Source organism: Brassica oleracea, chromosome C7, assembly GCF_000695525.1.
Source record: "Brassica oleracea var. oleracea cultivar TO1000 chromosome C7, BOL, whole genome shotgun sequence".
In the NCBI taxonomy this organism is placed as follows: Eukaryota; Viridiplantae; Streptophyta; class Magnoliopsida; order Brassicales; family Brassicaceae; genus Brassica; species Brassica oleracea.
The window spans coordinates 37241728-37260296 of NC_027754.1; the positions used below are offsets into that span (position 1 = coordinate 37241728).

At 36.4% G+C, this 18569-nt stretch overlaps 5 protein-coding genes across 7 annotated transcripts; 3 read left to right on the forward strand and 2 right to left on the reverse strand.

Annotated features, from left to right (window-relative positions):
- Nucleotides 1-2488: 2488 nt before the first annotated feature.
- Nucleotides 2489-3057, reverse strand: LOC106305004 (flowering-promoting factor 1). The gene has a single exon (XM_013741385.1). It carries the CDS (start codon nucleotides 3005-3007, stop codon nucleotides 2675-2677), a length of 333 nt encoding a protein of 110 aa, XP_013596839.1. The 5' UTR covers nucleotides 3008-3057; the 3' UTR covers nucleotides 2489-2674.
- A 1915-nt stretch (nucleotides 3058-4972) lies between these two features.
- On the forward strand, nucleotides 4973-8155 carry LOC106306038 (cryptochrome DASH, chloroplastic/mitochondrial). Its single transcript, XM_013742489.1, has 13 exons — nucleotides 4973-5397; nucleotides 5476-5615; nucleotides 5690-5872; nucleotides 5996-6121; nucleotides 6221-6295; nucleotides 6387-6503; nucleotides 6586-6632; nucleotides 6703-6779; nucleotides 6848-6923; nucleotides 7017-7086; nucleotides 7343-7466; nucleotides 7715-7764; nucleotides 7843-8155. Exons 1-13 carry the CDS (start codon nucleotides 4998-5000, stop codon nucleotides 8077-8079), a joined length of 1722 nt encoding a protein of 573 aa, XP_013597943.1. The 5' UTR covers nucleotides 4973-4997; the 3' UTR covers nucleotides 8080-8155.
- A 119-nt stretch (nucleotides 8156-8274) lies between these two features.
- LOC106306039 (tRNA (guanine-N(7)-)-methyltransferase) lies at nucleotides 8275-9618 on the forward strand. The gene is made up of 2 exons (XM_013742490.1): nucleotides 8275-8381; nucleotides 8735-9618. Exon 2 carries the CDS (start codon nucleotides 8740-8742, stop codon nucleotides 9493-9495), a length of 756 nt encoding a protein of 251 aa, XP_013597944.1. The 5' UTR covers nucleotides 8275-8381; nucleotides 8735-8739; the 3' UTR covers nucleotides 9496-9618.
- A 92-nt stretch (nucleotides 9619-9710) lies between these two features.
- LOC106306036 (pentatricopeptide repeat-containing protein At5g24830) lies at nucleotides 9711-12488 on the reverse strand. 3 transcript variants are annotated; one of them, XR_001263109.1, is made up of 5 exons: nucleotides 12157-12430; nucleotides 11941-12068; nucleotides 11678-11866; nucleotides 10082-11597; nucleotides 9711-9979 (listed from the first exon to the last, which is right to left on the reverse strand). XR_001263109.1 is itself a non-coding variant. In XM_013742487.1 (5 exons), the coding sequence occupies exons 2-5, from the start codon at nucleotides 12160-12162 to the stop codon at nucleotides 10133-10135; spliced, it is 1788 nt and encodes a 595-aa protein (XP_013597941.1). In that variant the 5' UTR covers nucleotides 12163-12332; nucleotides 12429-12488; the 3' UTR covers nucleotides 9711-10132. The 3 variants fall into 3 exon arrangements, 2 of the variants coding, with proteins under 2 accessions (XP_013597941.1, XP_013597942.1); XM_013742487.1 differs by having other exon boundaries at nucleotides 9711-11597; nucleotides 12157-12332; nucleotides 12429-12488; XM_013742488.1 differs by lacking the exon at nucleotides 12157-12430 and having other exon boundaries at nucleotides 9711-11597; nucleotides 11941-12074.
- A 1833-nt stretch (nucleotides 12489-14321) lies between these two features.
- Nucleotides 14322-17808, forward strand: LOC106303232 (glutathione S-transferase T3-like). Its single transcript, XM_013739561.1, has 2 exons — nucleotides 14322-14350; nucleotides 17298-17808. The coding sequence occupies exons 1-2, from the start codon at nucleotides 14322-14324 to the stop codon at nucleotides 17806-17808; spliced, it is 540 nt and encodes a 179-aa protein (XP_013595015.1).
- Nucleotides 17809-18569: the final 761 nt, after the last annotated feature.

Here is an 18569-nt window from a genome sequence, read left to right on the forward strand (position 1 = left end):
GTGGATTTTAGTTCATTCAGTGGATTTGTCACTTATCACTGACTGGATCTATTTTTGTGATTCACATTTGAGGTAGGCGTGTACACGTCAAAGGTGTACACTGTTAATGTATAACAGTGTACACTATTTTGAAATATTACAAGTAGCTCAACAATAAATTCAATTAGACATTTACGAATTTGTAACATAGATTTACAAGTTTCAACATTGTATGTCAAAGGTGTACACTGTTAATGTCCACATGAAGTTTATGTACATATGTACACTGGTAATGTCCACATGGATCATTCGAAGATGTGGTGCAACGATATGTGGTGTCATTATACACATGTAGATTGATTGAAAATACCAAAATATGTGGTGTCATTATGCACATATAGATGGACTGACTGTTAGGTACTAAAAATGCCAAAATAAATATATACATGTGTACAAGTTAATTAAAAATAAGAAATATATACATGTGTACATATATACATGTGTACATGTTAATTTAAAATATATACATGTGTACATGTTAATTAAGTGTACACATGTACAGTTTGAATGTAATGTACACACAATTTTTTTTCACAAAATAAGAAAGAATTGTTTCTCCAACAAGAGGAATGTATCATATGTCCATTCTGATTTTTTCTTGTCCTTATATATGTATACATGTAAATTTATGTACAATGTGATTTTGTAAATGTACATTGTGATTTTGTACACCCATGTCGTGTACACTACCACATTTGTTGGACACACGTACGCCACCAACATTTAATTTACACATGTACACTAACGAATGTACACAACTTTACAACATGTTGAACATGTAACATGTGTCTCAAACAAATGTGTACATGTAAATATCCGTTAAAAGATAATATGTATATTGTACACGTATGCACTTGTCGATTTTGTACATTCATGTTGTGTACATATTATTAAAGAAATGTACATTTGCATAATGTAAAATATATTTTTGAGAGTTGTTGTAATATTACTGATGTGGGATAAGTTTAATCCTTTAGTAGTTATAGTACTTAAGGTGTCAATCCAAACTCTAGGGGATTTCAAGCACTAAGAATACATGTCATTTGGCTCAATCTAAATGCAATCAATTGTTTGTTGGTAACATGTGACAATATAAAACAAGACAGTAACTGAAAGATTTATATAATATGACAAAGCAGAACTCATGGGTGGTAGATAAATGATCCAATGTAACTAGTTCCAAATCAAGGTGTACAACTTCAGACAATCTTAATACATAAAACTATGCAAAATCACAATACTTCGATTACCAAAAATAAATGTTGATTTTCTCCAAAAAATGCAATTTTGTATATATGGTTTGGAATTGGAATGTACAAATGCAACATGATTATACACATTACATTTCAGAAGTGTAAAATCATAACACAAAATATCAGGAAACACAAAAGATGAAAGTGGTACATAATATATTGGTGATTTTAATGGTTTTCACAAACATCAACATATACGCTTAATTAATAAACATGTACACTTAGAATGTACATATGTACACATCTCTACGTTTACGCGATTTTTTAAAATAATTAATTCATTAATGGCATAATCGTAATTATGTCATCTTCTTCCCAAGTTCCTTAAAGTTACGAATTTTGCAGAAATTGGAGATTTTTAGCTCATTGGCATCTTGGACGGATGTTGACAAAAAAAAAAAGGCATCTTGGGCGGAGGAGCTGAGGACAGAGAGGAGGAGGAGAATTGGAGCTTTCGGACTGTAACTCGTTTTTGACCCGTCAACTACAAACACCAAAAGAATCAATTTTTCTTTAGTTTTCATCATCTAGGGTTTCACAGTTTTTGAATCCAGAACTCAAATTCATCAATGTTCGTGTCTTCGACAACAATTTACTCTTACTTTTCTTGAGTTTTTTTCTCTGCAAATTGTACGCCTCTTAGTATTGTTCGCTGCCATTTCGCTTAATCGAACGCCGCTGTTGGGTTGTCGATTAATGACATAGATGCGAATCTACTTGAAAATATAAAAAGCATCTCGTATGAGATTTAAAAAAGAGAATGTCAGAGAAAAATCGAAAAGGGAGAGAGAAATATGCTAAAACTCATGTGCTTTTTAAAAGTTTAATCAGTTAACTTTATGGTTAGTTAGTTTATTTAATTAGTATATAGGTAGAAAGTGGGTTTTGGTTAGAAAAAACTCCTCTAGTAGCAAGAACTGTCGCATAATGTTATAGAAAACTTAAACCTGTCCTATGGTGTAATATTTTCTTTTTGCTATGGCTTAGAAATATGTTAACATGGATTAATGCTATCAAAATTGTCATCATTTCGTAGATATATAGGTTTAAAAAAAAAGAATTCATTCCTGAAACTGAGATTTGGATTAATATATATAAAAAGCATTTGCGATTCACTGAGACAAACGAGCATATATTTTCCAATAACTATGGTGTGCCCGATACGATTAATGAAATTAAACCCTTTTAAGATTGAGTTCTCCCTAAACCAAACATTCTTATTAAATCTCAACTCTCATTAAAGCACAATTACATACACAGTTACACAACTCTCAACGTCCACAACAAATAAAACATGCACATTCAACTAAAACAAAACCCAACAAACATTCAATTAAAAACAACTAAAACAACACACACACAAACACAAAAAGAAAAAAGCTTTAATTGGAGTCTCGGACGTGGAAGTAATTTGGGTTCTTGACGACAATATCGTACATGTAAACGGAGCTGAATTTGGTGAAATCTTTAGGGAGAGAAATGAGATCAATGGATGAGCGTTTGTGGAATTGGAGAAGATCTGTGTCGCCACCACCAAAGTACCTCTCCCATCCAAGACTCCGGAGGATCTGCTCGAGGGTCGAGTAAGATGAGATCACTTTTCCAGTCGGTAAATAGACCATCACTTTCCTTCGGCTGTTTGTGTCGCTTCCTGACTGGTTAGGGTTCTCCACAAGCCTTATCACTCCGTTCTTGAATACCCACACGCCTGACATGATCTTCTTGAGAGAGATAAAAGAGAGAGTATGCGATGGTTTAGTGTTTTTTTAGTGAAGAGATGTGTCTGTATAACTGTACGTTTTTATAGAGGCTCTATCGCATCAAGACAAACATGTATTCTTTTGAACGTGACTAAAAGAACTTGTTTAATTATTACGCAGATTTTCATTAAGCAAAATTAAACGTGAATATTAATATTAGATTCACACCAGTGTTTTTTTCTAATAATAAAATAGATTAATATTTTATATAAAACATTATATATCAACATAATTTTTGTGTTGATAGATTATTAATACAGATGCTCTTATCTAGATATTTCAATAAAAAAAAATATTAATTTTTAAAAATGTATTATTCCATAATGTCATGTAATTATTATTTTTTTTGTCGTTGGTTAATTATGCTATTACAAACTATGAGAAATGTTACAAGACGATTCTACAACCGGCAATTCTACCTGCCTTATGAAAATTCACGTCTGACTGCATCATCCTGAGCCATCTTATGAGATCCATGCCTGACGGTACTCCTTGCGCCATGCCGAAGATCTCCTGTATGTTTTTCTCCGTAAATCTGAATAATGTCATGTCATTATGCATACAATCTTTTTATTTTTTAAATCCGACGGTTAACGTTACTTTTGCATCCTTTCTGATTCTACCAATTATAAGCACACTTTTCGTGATTAAACATTGTAATCCAATTCACTCACTCATCTTTTAAGCGACATATCAGTATTAAAAAACCATGGACAATAGCCCTAATGGTGGGAGAATCACGAATTAAGAGAACCACGCATACAATAATGGTAGGCGAATCTCTATCTCTTATATTAATTCTTATAAAGATTATAAATTATTCGATGCTACGCAAATTTAACAGCACACACTTCCCTAACATATACATACTATTATTCTATCATAGCTAGCCAATCGATTACTGTATTAGTGCACTTACACACACCCTTATGCGTCATCAGTCGAATGCATTTATAAGTTACACTATATTAATTTTCTTCAATGCCTAGAATTGTATTAACATTTTTATAATTTTGCTATACTGTTTTTTGTAAAACTCACACTATTATTTTCAGTTTTTCTAGCTATATATGTGTATCTTTCCATGTTTGATATAAATAATTTCTAATGAAAAAAAGAAGAAAAAATCAGTCTTCACTATTTAAAAATGTAGAGATGCAGGAAGATAATTAATATAAAGGAGCGCATCTATCTATCTAAAATATGTTCTGTGAATTGAAGAATTACTATATATGTTAGATCAAATATCAAAGGCATAAACTAATAATTAACAAAGTATAATTGTCGTTTCATGACTCCTTCGGCCACTAATGTAGCAAATATTCTTGCATAATTAGGTATCGCATAACATTCTCATGCCATCCTAAATATTCGACTGAAAGTATAATTATTATACCATTTCTGATTTGAACTAAATTACATTTACATTTACCTTGTTCATTTTAAACTATATCCATGAATATATACGATAGTCAAAATTTTCACATTTCTGATGCAGGAAAATGCATTGATTTTGAAAATTCGCAGAGACTACTATGCCTTTTCATTAAAATTTTGAATACCACTTCCTGTAATGGTTTTTAAAAAACAAGAGACTATTTTATCAATTAAAGACATAGTAAATAGTTTGGACCAATAAAAAAAAGACATAGTAAATATGATACATACAAATTATTAAAACAAACGAAGGCCCATCTCATTTATTAGACTTAAGCCCAATAACTATTAAAAAGGTAAACTCACGTGATATTTTTTAAATGCACGTGACCATCGTCGTCGTCAATCATAATTTTGTCAAAGTACAGAACGACGCAACTCCCACCAGATTCAGACAAAAGGCTAAACATCCGCCACGTCACACTTCACCAAGAACCGCCACGTGTCACCTCCACAACTCTTCGAAAAGAAAAGAGATGACTTTACACTTTACAAAGCATCCCCGCGAATGGCGGCTTCGTCCCTCTCGTCTCCTCTCTCACACCCACTTCGCAGATTCAGCCTCCACCTTAGCCATCTCTCCAAGAAAAAACCCGTTTCTTCTCTGTTCCTCTGCTCCGCCGCGAAAATGAACGGACATATCTACCGTGTTCCTGCCCTCGACGAAGAGGAGATGAACTCCGTCGCCGGTAAAACGTTTGAGAGATACGCATTGCCTTCTTCTTCTTCTGCCGCGAAGAGAAACGGCAAAGGAGTGGCGATTCTCTGGTTTAGAAACGATCTTAGAGTGCTTGACAACGATGCGTTGTACAGAGCTTGGTCTTCCTCTGATACCCTTTTGCCTGTTTACTGTCTCGATCCTCGTCTCTTTCACACTACTCATTACTTCGCCTTCCCTAAGACCGGAGGTTATGATCGTTTTTGTTTGATCTGTTCATTCTATATTTTTTTGGTTTTACATTTTGTTGTGTTGGTAATGTGTTTAGCTTTGAGAGGTGCTTTTCTGATGGAGTGTTTGGCTGATTTGAGAAATAATTTAATTAAAAGAGGACTGAATCTTCTCATAAGGAGTGGTAAACCAGAAGACATTCTTCCTTCTCTTGCCAAAGATTTTGGAGCGCATACAGTTAAGTCTTTTTTTTTTGTGTGCTTGTATGTTTCTTTAAAATGTTATTTTTTTTAAAAAAAATATGTTTTTAGGTATTGGCTCATAAAGAAACGTGCAGCGAGGAACTTCATGTTGAAAGACTTGTGAGACAAGCTTTGAAAGGGGTTGGAAATGGAACTAAGCTTGAGCTTATCTGGGGAAGCACAATGTACCACAAAGATGATCTTCCGTTTGATGTTCTTGATTTGCCTGATATGTACACTCAGTTTCGTAAGGTGTGATTCTTGTTTTCGTTGGTAGTAACTGGGGATGAAGAGGGCATTTACCTAAGTTCTTGAGTAAACGAGTGTGAGATCAATGAGGAATCATAACGCATGGATGCTTGTTTTCGTTTGCAGTCGGTGGAAGCCAAGTGTATGATCAGAAGCTCCACTCGGGTTCCAATTTCTCTGGGGCCAACACCTTCGGTTGATAACTGGGGAGATGTTCCAACTCTTGGTCAACTTGGAATCGAGCCACAAGAGGTGAGTTTCTCTGAGAACCTCTTTAGAATGAGACGAAGGAAGTAAAAAAAAAGAAGCATTCTTTTGTTAGTTGAGTCCCTTATATGTATGTTGAGACAGGTGACCAGAGGAATGAGATTCGTTGGTGGTGAAAGTGCTGGAGTAGGCAGAGTTTTTGAGTACTTCTGGAAGAAGGCAAAGATCATCAAACCCTGAGCTCTCCTGCATCTACTATGACGCTTGTACATGTATAATGTTGTATGTCTTTTTTTTTTTTTGCATGCAGGATCTTTTAAAAGTATATAAAGAGACAAGGAACGGAATGTTGGGACCTGATTACTCGACGAAGTTCTCTCCATGGCTTGCCTTTGGGTGTATCTCTCCTCGGTTTATCTACGAAGAGGTCAGATCATTCAAACCTTTATCCAATGTCCCCAAAGCACATAGAAGATTTCACTAACGTGGTAGTTGAAAGTATTTTTCAGGTTCAAAGATATGAAAGAGAAAGAGTAGCAAACAACTCAACCTACTGGTAATGTCTTTTACTCTTTAGTCCTTGGGTTCAAACTTCTCAATTGATTTTATGTTATATATGTTTGCAGGGTGTTGTTTGAGTTAATATGGAGGGATTACTTTAGGTTTCTCTCAATAAAGTGTGGCAACTCCTTGTTCCATCTAGGTAATGTTGCTTACCTGACAAGTCTTAAGTGCTTACCGTGAACTTTAATTAGCATATTTTGTTCATAGGTGGTCCGAGGAATGTGCAAGGTGAATGGAGTCAAGATAAGAAGCTGTTTGAGTCTTGGAGAGATGGCAAGACCGGGTGTGTTTCTGTGATTATATCATTAATATTGTCTCAATGCTAGAGGCTTTAGAGACTAACATTTATAGTGGTTTTTCATGAATTGTTGCATAGGTATCCTATTATAGATGCAAACATGAAGGAGTTATCCACTACAGGTTTCATGTCAAATCGAGGCCGACAGGTATGATTAGTTTCCTTATGTTCAACTTAGCTTATATATTCTCTTTCTTTTTTTTTTTTTGGAATACCAAGAGGTTAGGGGCTAAGCCCGTAATCTCCCAGACCCGAAACCACAATATGTAATATTAGTTTCGTCACATTCGAACCTGGGACCTCTGACTCAACGGCCAGTGTCTTTTCCAGTTGAGCTAATGGCCTCTGGTTATATATTCTTTCTCATGGATGATCGTTCGTTCATTCATTCATTTGCTGTGCAGATTGTTTGTTCGTTTCTTGTGAGGGATATGGGCTTGGACTGGCGGATGGGTGCGGAATGGTTTGAGACATGTCTATTGGACTATGATCCGTGTTCTAACTACGGAAACTGGACCTATGGAGCAGGTACTACACAGGCCAACACATTTTGGTTTATATTATCTATTCTATTAAAATAGCAGTGTGACCCATTGATAAAAGTATGGTCCAACTATTATTTCTTTTATCTTTATCATTATTTAGAATATTGTTTATTATGCTTTATGTCATTAGACCTATATTTAAATTACCAATTGAAAAGACCTAAAAAAAATGTAAAACAAAAAATATACCCGCCCTTAAATGATGAAAGACTTTGTTTTTGCCAATTGAAGGAGTTGGAAATGATCCTAGAGAAGACCGGTACTTCAGCATTCCCAAGCAAGTAAGTAACTTATCAACATCCTGATAAACAAGTGATGTCAAGAAGAGACTGGAACTGTGTGTGTGTTTTTGGGTTCAGGCACAGAACTATGATCCAGAAGGAGAATACGTAGCGTTTTGGGTGCAGCAGCTGCGTCGGCTTCCAAAAGAGAAGAGGCATTGGCCAGGGAGATTGATGTATATGGACACAGTTGTGCCACTGAAGCATGGTCATGGTGGTGGTAGTGCTCAAACGTCTCGAGGGTCGAAGTCTAGTGGTGGTGGTGGTTTCAGAGGGAATCACAGCGGGAGACGTTCAAGACACAATGGTCCTTAGATCAACTATTCTTCACAAAAGAGTTTGTATTACATTAAGTAACATATTACACGATTAAAGAAAACATTATGTGAAATTGTGAATGAGTAACTGTAATTGCGCGCGTTTAATCAAACTGAAATAACGACTTTCAACAGAGAATAATGGGTCCGTCTTAGACTGTAATGGGCTTGAAGCCCATTAATAGAGATATGTATATGGGCCCAATTAAAGCATGAGAACCCTAATACGTAGCTTAAGCTCTTCTTTGTCTATCTGCGTCTCTCTCGGAAGGTTTTGATTCCAGGTGCAGTTTGAATCAGGTAATCCACTTACTTAGCTGTTTTTCTTGTGTGCTCGTGTTGATTAGTGTTTACTATGAACCTAGGCTTCTGGTTTTCTCTTAGGCATGCCTGCTCTTCAGTGAACAAAGACTTTAGAAGATTAGGGTTTTACTATGCTTTACAGACTCGTTCTGGGTTTATTCAAAGTTTATGTCTTTCGCAATGTTTAAGCTTAGATCAGATCTTTAGAACAGAACATATCTTATTCGCATAAGACTGTTATGTTTTGTTACTGTTTTTTTTATGTCTCTGTGTGAAAATTGATTAGGGAGAGTGAAACGAAACAAATGTTATGTCTCTAACTGTTTTTTTATCTCTCTATGTGTGAAAAGTGATAATGGAGAGTGAAACGAAACCAACCTTCAGCAAATCAACAGGCCTTCCACGTAAGCGATTCTACAGAGCAAGAGCTCATAGTAACCCACTCAGTGACTCCCACTTCCCCATCCCCATCTCCCCATCTCATGTCGACTTTTCACTTCACTTCCCCAAGTTCGTTGGAACCAACAACGAAGAAGTCTCCAAGAAGGTCGAGTTCGCAGATATCGGATGCGGCTTTGGCGGCCTCCTCATCTCCCTCGCAACGCTCTTCCCTGATACCTTGATGATCGGCATGGAGCTGAGAGACAAAGTGACGGAATACGTCAAGGAACGGATCTTAGCCCTGAGGAAGACGAGCTCGGGGGGACAGTACGAGAACGTCTCTGTCGTTAGGACGAACTCGATGAAGTACATTCCGAATTACTTTGAGAAAGGACAGCTTTCCAAGATGTTTTTCCTCTTCCCCGATCCGCATTTCAAGGAGAAGAATCACAGGAGGAGAGTGATTAGCGTTGATTTGCTTGATGAGTATGCTTACGTTCTTAGAGCTGGTGGGGTTATATATACGATTACCGATGTGGAGGAGCTTGGAGAGTGGATGAGGTCTTGCTTGGAGAAGCATCCTATGTTTGAGTCTTTGACGCATGAGGAGCTTGATTCTGATCCTGTCGTTGAGCTTCTGTGCAGTGCTACTGAGGAAGGGCAGAAAGTTGCTAGGAATGGAGGTCAGACTTTCAGAGCCGTTTTCAGACGCATTGCTTATGTTTCTTGAATTTGATCTCTTGTTCTGTTAGTGAACATCTTATTGTTGTTGTAACACAAGCATCTTTCTTAATTTTTAATTTTTGGGATAGTATTTACAGAAATTTTGAAATTAATGAATCTTTCAAGACAAGAGAATGTGGCCTTATATTAGCATCTTGTTGTTCATGAACCAATCTTTAGAATGAAGTTTTAAAGTGTAATGGCATAAAGCCAAGATGATGCTTGAAAGTGATTCACGTTGTCCTTACAATGAAAGGCTTTTCAAGTTTCTTACAAGAAAGTATATTGGGGAGGAACAGCCATCCTGTGTGCCCCTAAAGCCAAAAACATTCATCAAAACCTGAATGTAACTCTAATCTATGAGGGATTGGAAGAAAACAAATCAATTGAGGCCTCCTTGGATGTTAAAGACGTGAGGCATTCTGTAATCACCTGTCACTTCACCAGCATAGGCTACATAGCTCAAGTGTTCCTTCCTCGTGTCAGATTCTCTATGCATAAGGAGTCAAGATTGATATCTTCAACAATCTAATGGTTTGACCATATTCAAAAGAAACTGAACTTAGCTCAGGCGTCCACATCAGAACAACTACCTGAAAGGCAATGATGATAACCGTGCTCCGTCTCTTGCTTCATGTAGCACATTACTGCTCATGTTCTGTATGCACGTGATTTAGCCTGGTCGGACAAGCAACTCCTCCGCCACTCTTTGTCATTAGCCATTTTTTGTAAGCTAAATACGCCTCGTCTAGCCGCCTCAACTTGGTGTATTTCCTCATAAGTATCCAAAACGGAACATGATCCAGTGTCACACCAGACGCCTGCAGTCTCAACAAAAGCTCTTCTGCCTCCTTCAACCGACCCTTCCAACATAGCCCTCTAATCAGCTCGGTATAAGTAATCAAATCAGGTCGACATCTCCTTTTCATCATTTCATCGTACAACTGAAAAGCCAACTTCAAGTTACCGAATGTACAAGCACCACCTAGTAGCAGATTATACGTAGTAGTATCTGGATAGACACTGGTTGATCGCATTTGATCTTTAAACTCGCATGCATCGATGAATCTTCCTCCTTTCACATACCCATGAATCAAAGCATTGTTTGTGTAAATATTCGGTCTAACGCCGTGAGAAAGCATAAGATTTCGAACAGATAAAGCGCTGCTAGTATCCCCACATCTTCCATAGCCATCAATCACCACGTTCCATAGCAGAACCTCCGGAAGCAGAGAGCTCTTTAGCATGGTCAAAAGAAACTCGTTCGCCCTAGCCACATCTCCGTGGATACATAGACCTTGAATGATGACTTTGTATGAGATCTGATCAGGAGCAACACCAGCTCGTTTCATGGTGCCATGGATACCACATGCCTCATCAAACTTTCCCTCCTTGCACAAGGCGCTTATGAGAGTATTGTAAGTAAAAACATCAGGACTAACTCCTTTCTTCACCATGTCACACATGATCCCATAAGCATCTACCATGTAACCACTCGAACATAAGCCACGGATAAGGACATTGTACACAACCGAATCAGCACGGACGTTCTTCTCCGACATCTCCTTCCAAACCCCAAGGGCTTGAACCACATCCCCACTCTTAAAACAACTATCCATCAGAATGGTGCAAGTGACTATATCCAAGGGCGCATTCGCTTGGCTACTATCTAAAATCTCTTCAAGAAGCTTTGTGTTACCCATAAGGCCTTTCTGGCAAAGCGCATGCACGAGTATGTTGCAAGTCACTCTGTTTGGTTTAACGCCATATTTATTCATAGTGCTGAAGAGATACAGAGCTTTATCTACATTGTTAACACTGCAAAGACCCTTGATGAAAGTGTTGTAAGAGACACAGTTGGGAGAAGGACCCATCTCCCACATCTCTTTAACAAGCCCATCCGCCTTGTCGATGCTACCTAACTTACACAGCCCATTCAAAAGATGATTGTGCGTGACCAAACCTGGGATAAACCCACTCTGCATCAGCTTCTTTCGTAGCCAGAGAGCAGCGTCCAGCTTCCCTTGTAAACAGAGATCCCTCATTATCGACGCGTGGATAGCTATGGATTCGTCGTATCTGAGGCTCTTTGTCCGACATACACTCTCCCTACAAAAAGGGCAGGTCTTAGGCTTCAGTTCGCAAGAAAAAAAACAAAACCATGAAGTGCACTGGTTCAGAACTGAAACCTTAAGGAAGCGAGACGATCCAAACTACTTTTCAAGATAGAATCCAGCGCGTTGAAGTTAGCTTCAGGGTCTCCCTTATGGTCGTCATAACCCTTTTTATCAGAGATCCAATTCTCAGTGGACAAATAAGAATGATCGCTAGGAGTGAACTGAGGACGCTCAATACAAGAAAGACGCATTTCAAAGTCCCTGCAAATCCATAGAGAATCAGTAAACAGACTGTCATGGAAAAAACTAATGAATGAATCAAATAAAAAAGTCACCTTAGGTTGGTGAAAACAGGAGCAAGGATCCTAGAGACATTGTCGAATAAAAAGTCAACGCTTTGGTTGAGTAAGCGAAGTACAGTGATTTGGGAAGACGAAACAACCTCCCCACAAGAGATGAGAAGCTGCATTTTCAATCGATAAAACAGCAAAAGTTTAACACTTTTTTTTGTATAAACATAACTGAGGAGAAGCTGCAAAAAAAAAACTTACAGTCATGGATTAATCAGATAAGCAGGGCACTAAAGCTTGCAAAAAAGAAAACGACTTTCTGATCTGGAAGATGCGTACGAACACAATCGCGATTGGTTTATCGCTCCTTCACCTTATCTCATACGCATCGAGTTAAGAAACACACGATTCATACACACAACGGCTTCTGATCTTAGCTGAAACATAGATTTACATATGTGCATGTATTCGATATATCAGTATAAGGCTTTGCGGGGAAATGATATTCTGAAAAGAATCGAGATTCTGAGTACCTGATCCTGGAGATTGCAGATGACGCCATCAAAATCATGAGCTGAGCTGTTGGTTCTGGGCACGTTTGAGCAAAATTAGGGTTCTTGCTTATGATGGGCCGTAGCCCTTAACGATGGGCTCAGCTATGAATGGGCTTAACATGGCCTCTACATTTTTTTACTTTCGTTTATTTTTACTTTTAATTTGAAACTGCGGTTAACAATCATTGCAAGATTCTTCATTGGTTTCTCAAAAAAAAAAAAAAAATTTGTATTTCAAATTTGAGAAACCTAATCCATTTTTATATTTATTAATTTTGTTGTATTACATTTGTGAAATCTATTTTAACATACCGTTATTTTGACCGTTTTCTCTCCCTGAATGCAAGTATATATACAGTATGTTTAAAATTAATTGTACTTATGTAACCTGAGAAGGAAATATCATGCAAATTTGTCAAGATATGGACCCATTATGCATAGGGTGGATGTCAAAAGTAAAACCGGAGCTAGTGGAGGTAACTGGATACGGTCTACAATTCTTATGGACCTAAGATAGTCCATTAAGGTCGATATTTTAGAGTTACAAGATAATGTGAGATTTATTTATACAAACAAAAATCGAAAAAAAAGAAAAAAAAAGGAACAATCTTGGGTTTCATGTATACCCGTGTGAGAATATAAAGCTCTTATTTCGGAAAATTTACTAGAACATTACTAATGTATAAAAGAATTCGATCATTCCATTTAAAATCAATCGGTCCACTATCATGTTAAATTTGGATGTATCATGATTTTTAACTCACTTATATACTTGTCATGTTCTAATGAAACTCTTGATGGGAGTTATATATTCTCACACCCTCCTTCGGTATGATATTTCTTTTGACCATTAGTTCGATAATATCCTAGTATATGATTTAGACTGGTCAGATCGATTTTGCGTCAAATCGGTTTAATATCGATCATACCTTTTTTGAGCATGAAAGATTTCGGGTTTGAATTGGATAGCATGTGTTTGGTCTTTGATACCATGTTAAATTCGAAATTATCATGAGATTTCAGTTTAAAATCATTTTGGTGATAAATAGAATGACTTAAATCTTTTATATAATAGTCATGTTCCAGTAAAACTCTGAAGAACTTTATGTTCTCACACCCCGAGAAGAGAGAAAGAACAAATCAAAAGCATCAATTGTTTATGGCTAGAATATGCTAATAGATATGAAGACTGCTACACATATAGTTGCATTTCTCTTTCGGCTACATACACTGAGTATATGACCTACCAATTGCTATTATGCTGTATAATAATAATGACTTCATAGTTGTGTCACGCCGCGTGTCAAGTAGTCAACTTGTAAAACAAAAGTAACGCAAGAGGGGAGGGAATCAATCAATCGCAGCTTTTCATGTATTAAACTAATGTTATCCATTTTGGGTAAGACCCCCTTCCCTCATCATCTTGTTCTCTATATTTCCTCAATTTCCCACTCCCCTAATCACATCTTTGAATTTAATATTAACCGTTTTGCATTAATAATATATAAGAGTTTCCTGTAAAGTTTACAACCTCACAGTTATATACATATATATAATATATACATACACATATATGTGTTTTTATAACTCCTAAGAACAGGTCCATTAATGAGTTTTAACCAAGTATCTCATTAATTAAGAGAAAAGAAAACAGAAAATTAGAGAAAAATGAGGACAAAAGTTCTCTGCACCGAGCCTCTAGAACATCTTGCATTAATTATCAGGGCAACTGTCATGTTTTCACTGAGTTAAGGATTTTTTTTTTCTGTCAACTTATTACTAGGCCACAACGGGTCCGGCCCAGTTGACCCATCAGCCTCATCGCAGGAGGCGCAGATCGAACCCGAAATGCTGAGGAGATTGACGTGAACCATGCAGACCACATGTTCTAGAAGCTCCCGGTAAGTTAATATTAAATTCAAACTAAATCTTGATCCGCGCAACCGCGCAGATTTTTGTTTTCAATTCTAAATTGATATATATTATAATATATATGTGTCTATCAATTTTTAAAACATAATAATTTTATTGTCTATTTTTTGATTGAATAAATTGTTTCTAACTTTCACATGTATTTGTATCTTCTTCTATATATATATTTTCGGATTATTATTTCATTATTAAAATCGTAACTATATATATAAAGATTAGTAAAATATTATTTTATGTTATATTCAAAGATATTGTAACATTTCACAAATTAGAATGTTTTTAAAAAATTAAACTTTTCGCTTCATAAATTTATATTATCGAGTAAATAATTAAACATTTAGTTTTTGTTTAATTTCTAAAATAAACTATATAGTTTAAAATTTGTTTTCATTGGTTTAAGGTAGTAAAGATTAATCATTGTTAGATAATATGATTTTTGTTATTTAAAAAAAAAAAGTTAACATCGATAAATATTTAAATATTTAACATATAGAAGTATAGTATTACAACATTAAATTATATCTATTTAATTTATACTATCTTTAAATCCAATGGATCATCTATTGTTTAAATCCAATTATTGATAGCCCAATAAAAATTTCTGGTAGGCCCAAAATTTAGATGATAAGATTAGAGATTAAATGTAACATGACTTTCCAGGAATAGGTCCATTAGGTCTATTTAAAAAAAAATCACACATGAATCAAGGTTGTGACTTCTGTTTTAATATATAAGATTCAAAGATGTGATTAGGGAGTGGGAAATTAATTTTTAATATTAAAATTAAAATATTAATATTATAATACAATTTGTGTTTTTTAATTAAGTAAAAGATTAATATTAAAATATAAAATTGTGCTTTTTAATTAAAATTGATTTTAATCTTCCCTCACTTCTCAGAAGAATTTATAGAAAATCAATTTTAATTAAAAAGCACAAATTGTATTATAATATTAATATTTTATTTGTTTAGAACTTATTTTTTTAGAAACAATCCAATAAGAGCTTGTTTAATGGGGGGGGGGGTTCTTAGGGTTAAGTTTTTAGCGGAATATAAGAACCTGTCTATTAACTTTTAACTAAAAAAGCTAAGAACCAGTTCTTAAATACTCTAAGTTTATAGACCCGACAAACTCGACAGCTGCTACTCTGTAGGGATATGTTTTTTACTTATAGACCCGACAAACTCGACAGCTGCTACTCTGTAAGTCTGTATCCATTTCTATTGTTTTTGGCGCTAGTTGCTTCTCCTTGGAGGCCTGGTCACGATCAACGTGAATCTCAAGTGTCATTTGTCCCCGTAGAAAAAGAATTATACATAATTGCATTGTATTGGTCGAAACGTAAAGATATATATAGAGAAGAAAGCATGTCCATCGGGAGTCCTTAACATAAGGTTCCTAACAAAAGTGAAAAAAAAATTACATCAAAAAGCCCAAATAAATGAGGAACCGCTGCCTAAACTGGGCTTTTTAGATTTGTTAAGAAGCCCTATCGTATCGCCTTCTCATTGGACCGCCCATCTATTGCTCTCTCTTTCCTTCGTCGCGAGAAATCAGAAGTTTTTCCTCTTCATTCTCGACTTCTCCTTTTCTCGACATCTCCGTCGTCGCTCTCGAATTTCGTCATCTCTGTCTTGAATCTCGTTCTCTCTCTCTCGAATCTCGTCGGCCCTCTCTCGAACCTGGTCGTCTCTCTCTCGAACCTCGTCATCTCTCTCTCGAATTACGTCGGCTCTCTCTCAAACCTGGTCGCCTCTCTCTCGAACCTTCTCGTCTCTCTCTCGAACCTTGTCCTCTCTCTCTCTCGAATCTCGTCTGGAAGATCGTCTCGATCTCTTTATCAGTAAGAAATCATCCTTTTGATTTGATCTTTATGTTACTGATGTCTCGATTTTGGTTTATCTCCCATTCCCTGTTCGTGATCCGCTGTTTTGTCTTCTTCCTCCAGAGGTTATGATGAAGGTCAGAAGATAGAAGCTTCAAAAGAAAGCAAGGATGGAGGGAAGGACGAAACTCAGACTAGATGGAAGAAGAAGAAGAAGAAGCAAGATAAGTTCGAACATCCTTTGTCTTTTCAAAAATAACTTTTAAATTAAAACTGAAGTCGATGGTGATTTTTTGATAATATTGAGGAAGGTGAAATCTGTTAGATTACTAGTCTCTGTGGTACTATCTGGATTGTGATAGTCTCTGTTTTGTATAATGTTTGCGATGGTGGGAATGATTGTTTGTGGAAATCGATATGCTTAAGTTCTTACTTATTAGTCTTAATAAAATTGGTTAAGGCTCTGTGGTAGCATCTGAATTGTGCTTCACATGATCACTAGAAGTTGTTTTAGTTTTCTGTTTGAGTGTTTCGCTTATCTCTTTACATAGAACAAGCTTTTAATTATATTTTGTTTGTTGGTTGTGTGAGGGTTGAGGATGTGCGTGGAAGAAAGACAACGGAATTGTGCTCAACGTACATGATCACATCAAAGCTTTTGTCTTTCATTTCACAGTTGAGAAGAGGTAAAGTAGATTTTCTGTCTAAGTAGATTTTCTTTTAATGGTTGTTAGATATTGATTGCCTGCTTTAGTAAATGGTTGGGAATTAAATGGACTTTTGTTTTGATATTGATTGCGTGCTTTAGGTTATGGTTGTTAGACATTGATTGCATGATTTACATTTTCTTTGTGTTGTTGTTTGATTTTTAGGTATAGATATTGATTCTCCAACTAAAAAACATTAACAACATTAAACCTTGCCATTAAAACTTCAACAACTAAAAACTTTAACACCTATAAAAGTTGACCTTAGCTCGATCCAGAACTTGCCATTAAAACTTCGAAAACTTAAAACTTCTCCAAATCTATTTCAATCTCTTATGGATCCTTATACTCAACATTGAAGCTTTCAAAACTTGTTAAACAGTCAACAACCAAACACTCAACACCCTTATCAGTCTGTCCCTCGTGAGCCTTATCAGTTTTTCTCTGCGTCGGATGCCACTATTTTCGGTTCACAATGGACTGAAGATGGCAACGAAGATGCAGAGATCGTGTCTGACCGTAAAGAGAGACGAAAATGGTCACCAACAGAAGATGGGGTGCTGATAAGTGATTGGTTGAACACCTCCAAAGACCCATTGGTTGGAAATGAGCAGAAAGCAATTGCGTTTTGGAAACGAATTGCTGCTTATTTTGCTGCGAGTCCAAAGCTGGCTGGTTTGCAAAAGAGAGAGACAACACACTGTAAACAAAGGTGGGGAAAGATTAATGAGGGCGTGTGTAAGTTTGTTGGGTGTTATGAAGCTGCAACGAAACAAAGATCGAGTGGACAGAACGAGAATGACGTTTTGAAAATGGCTCACGAGATTTTCTACAATGATTACAAGGTGAAGTTCACACTAGAGCATGCATGGTTGGAGCTTCGCCATGATTAGAATTGGAGTGGAGCTTATTCAACTAAGGATAAAGTTCATTCAAAAAGAAGAAAGTTGGATGACCAGTCATCAACCTCAGTACTTGTAAGCCATGGAGATGATGAAGCAATGGCTCGGCCAGTAGGTGTTAAAGCAGCAAAGGCAAAAGGAAAAAAGTCAGTGAGCAAGCAAGCGACTTTGGAAGAGGAAGAGAAGCATAGGATGGAGTTTCAAAGATTTTGGGAGATTAGACAGAAGGATTTTGTTTTGAAGGCAACTCTTAACAAGCAAAGATGGCTTGAGAGCCTAATTGCCAAGACTGAGCCATTAAGTGAACTTGAAATTGCCTTAAAAATAAGCTTATTAATGATATGTTAGTTTGAGTCTTTGGTTGCCAAGTCCGTATGCTGTTTGTGTCTTTAGGTTGTTTGTGTCGAGTCTTTAAGTTAACTGCATTTGCGTCTTTGGTCTCTGAATTTATAATTCAGTCGAGTATGTATGCTTTGGATGTTTATGGTTAATGGATGTTAATGGTTCTGCTTTTGATGTCTCTGTATTTCATGAATTGAGACTTGTTGATGGATGTTAATGGTGATTTTTTTTTGTCTCTATATCTGTATTTCATGAATTGATGCGTGCCTTATTTAGTTGGGACTCACCAGTTTTTGCTTATGTATATTGCAGATGGAGCCAAGACGTAAACAACTTGTGACAGAATAAAGCCAATACGTAAACAACTTGTGACACAATAAGCCAAGACAAGCACAACTTGTGACAGAAGG